The sequence below is a fragment of the Morus notabilis genome, unplaced genomic scaffold, assembly GCF_000414095.1.
Source record: "Morus notabilis unplaced genomic scaffold, ASM41409v2 Scaffold729, whole genome shotgun sequence".
Taxonomy (NCBI): domain Eukaryota; kingdom Viridiplantae; phylum Streptophyta; class Magnoliopsida; order Rosales; family Moraceae; genus Morus; species Morus notabilis.
In genome coordinates this window covers 127,337-130,086 of record NW_010356787.1, presented here as the reverse complement: position 1 = coordinate 130,086, position 2,750 = coordinate 127,337, and the positions used below count along the sequence as shown (strand labels likewise).

Below are 2,750 nucleotides of genomic sequence, written 5' to 3'. Positions count from 1 at the left end.
TCATACCTTAAAATCACAATTTTTGTAAATTTGGGCCACATTTTCTACTAGATTACTCACCAAAAGAAAAAAAAAAAAAAAAAAAAGAACAGAAAGAAAGAGAATAACAGAATATTTACCTTGTGGTGGACTATGGATTCATCAAAAGCACACCCCAGAGGATGAGTGTCTCCTGTAACATAGTGACCAAGCATTTTTTTTCATTCAGATAGTCTTCCAAAAAAATAAAATAAAATAAAATAAAAAAAGAATTTCACCATATATGAGAAATCAAAAGGGAATTACTCACCAACAACAGCCCATTGGGGAAGCCCTCCAAAGACAGGCAGAAGAAGAACCTTTCCAAGATCTAAAATCCACCAAAGCAAACAGTGTAACTTAATGTTTTTGTTTATAGTTACAGTCACATATTATAATATATATATATATATATATATATAGTATATATCCTCATTTCTATCAACAAAAAAAATAGTATATATCCTCATTGTCATCCAAAACAAGAATTTCAATTTAATAGTCCTCTTGACGTTGTCCACTAGGAATTGCCGTGCCCAAAAAGACAGAATAAACAGCAAACTTTCTGGACAAAGTCAGATGCAGCCAAGGACTGCCATGAATTGCTCAACGCATATCTAATAAAAATATATTTTATACATGTATGTGTGTGTATATATATATATGACGATATATATACATACCATGGATAAGAGCAGTCAAGTGCAACCAATCCTCCTCTGGGTAGTCTTTTCTAATAGCTTCAGCAGTTTGCAACAAGTGCTCAATTTGAGGCTCATCCAAATCAGGATCACTATCATCCACAACCTCATTGAGGAGTTCACAGCATTCCCATATACTCATTTCCGCTCTGTTCAACTTTCCATACTCCTCCCTCATCCTCTTCACCTACATTTTTATATTCAACACGACATTTTAATAATAAGCCTGAAACATATCGCAAACATACATATCGTGACCGTGTCAAACTCGTGCACATTTTTTCTATGTGTACAACGCTTTCTCAGATTTATTTTTTGCTTACATATTCGTAGGTTTGGTTAAGGTGGTTCAACCGGTAAAATTCCTCCACGGTTTTCTGCCTCTCACTCTCTGCGTTATAGTCTCTGTAGATCAAAGCATTTGACATTTAAATACCCATAAATATATATATATATATATATATATATGAATTGGACTAAAATAAAACATTTTAAATAAATGAACCTGAAGGACTGGCCAAATGAGTTGATTTCTGGGGCAATAAATTCATTATTTGACACGAAAATTTCTGATATAACACATCCATGGTTTGACAAATCTTTAGGCACCACAAAACCGCCATCTAGTACCAATTCATTGGTTTCTGAACAAAGTTTCTTGTTCTCAACATGTGACACTACATTTTGGAGAAAAAAATAACAACAATATTCATATTAATTCCAAGATCAAATGAAAAGAAAAGATATTGAAATATATATATATATATATATGTATATATATATAATTATTACCATGTTCGGGTTGCTCAATGAGGATTGTCATCTTTGCTTATATTTTGAAAAGGACTAAAAAAAAAAAAAAAATATGTGAATCAGAGACACAAACGCACAGAAAGAATGATGATAAGAAGAAAGAAAAGAAATGGAAAGCAAGAGCTTGAAAGAAAACGCTGTGATGCTTAAGTCGTGAAGGTTGGTATTTATACTCATTAAAAAGTCCTTGCCTGAGAATTTGGAAGTTTGGAGTCCTCAACTGAAAAAAATATCTACAATTACCTAACTCTTTTATTTTATCCAATACCCCCCCGGAGGAAGCGTTCAGAATCAATATCAAAAGGACAACATCAGGTGCGACTCTCCTTTGTCCGTATCCGATCATTACCCAATAAAGCTGCTCCACGTGTAAGAATCATATAAATCACGCATAAATCGTCTTTGATCGGAAAATTTACCTTCTCGTAAAACAAGAATATTCCGGAGAAAAAGGATAAAGATATCGTTAATATTTCTCATACATTCACAACTACGGACATGTGTTTTACGGGAATAAAATATTCAAAAATCAAAATTTACAATAAAACTTGAAAAAATACTATTTATACGTCTATATTTTCAATTGTACGACTTTACTATAAAAAGACTATAAGAATTATAATTATTAAATTTCTTCCAAAAATTTCTTAATATATCTTATCAGAAGAGATTTAACTAACTATATTATATCATAATATTTAAAAAAAAAATTAAAAATACTTTTAAAATTTTTTAAGCGTTTTTGCATCCGAGTCCATTGAATAAAATAACATGTTAGTTACTTTTTTTTTTAAGGGAGTTAGTTACTTTTTTTTAGATGGTAATTAGTTAATTTTCGAAACACGAAAGAGTGAATCTGATTCTGTGATTCATATATACGTCAAAATAATTCTTAATTTAATTTTCACAAATAACGATATTGCTACTCTTGGTTGAAAATTTGCCTATTTGGGAAAAATGGTTACACAAAAATCGCGTAGGGGTGGCCGCAGAGGATATTATGGCAACAGAATACGCGGAAAATGTGAAGTAAGCTGTATGAGTCAGCTACGCGTGTACAACATATCTAAAATTTTGAGTTTTTGGATATTCTGACGCGGAATCTAGTCAAGGCAAGTAATGTATACAGTTTCCTTTTTATTTATCTATTTATATTTATTCATTTTGCCATTTTTTGTCCATATGAAAGTCTACGGCTGAGCTGGAGCCTGCAAGTCC

The 2,750-nt window shown here is 31.6% G+C and overlaps 1 protein-coding gene across 1 annotated transcript in view; it reads right to left on the bottom strand.

Moving 5' to 3' along the window:
- LOC21388954 (inositol oxygenase 2) overlaps positions 1-1,655 on the bottom strand; it is a 2,895-nt gene extending 1,240 nt beyond the window's left edge. Inside the window, exons 1-6 of the mRNA XM_010088602.2 lie at positions 1,512-1,655; positions 1,225-1,396; positions 1,043-1,124; positions 702-906; positions 290-349; positions 120-172 (exon numbers count right to left, since the gene is read on the bottom strand). Of these exons, the coding sequence (XP_010086904.1) occupies positions 120-172; positions 290-349; positions 702-906; positions 1,043-1,124; positions 1,225-1,396; positions 1,512-1,542 (603 nt within the window). The 5' untranslated portion in view covers positions 1,543-1,655. The remainder of the gene's footprint in view (positions 1-119; positions 173-289; positions 350-701; positions 907-1,042; positions 1,125-1,224; positions 1,397-1,511) is intronic.
- Positions 1,656-2,750: the final 1,095 nt, after the last annotated feature.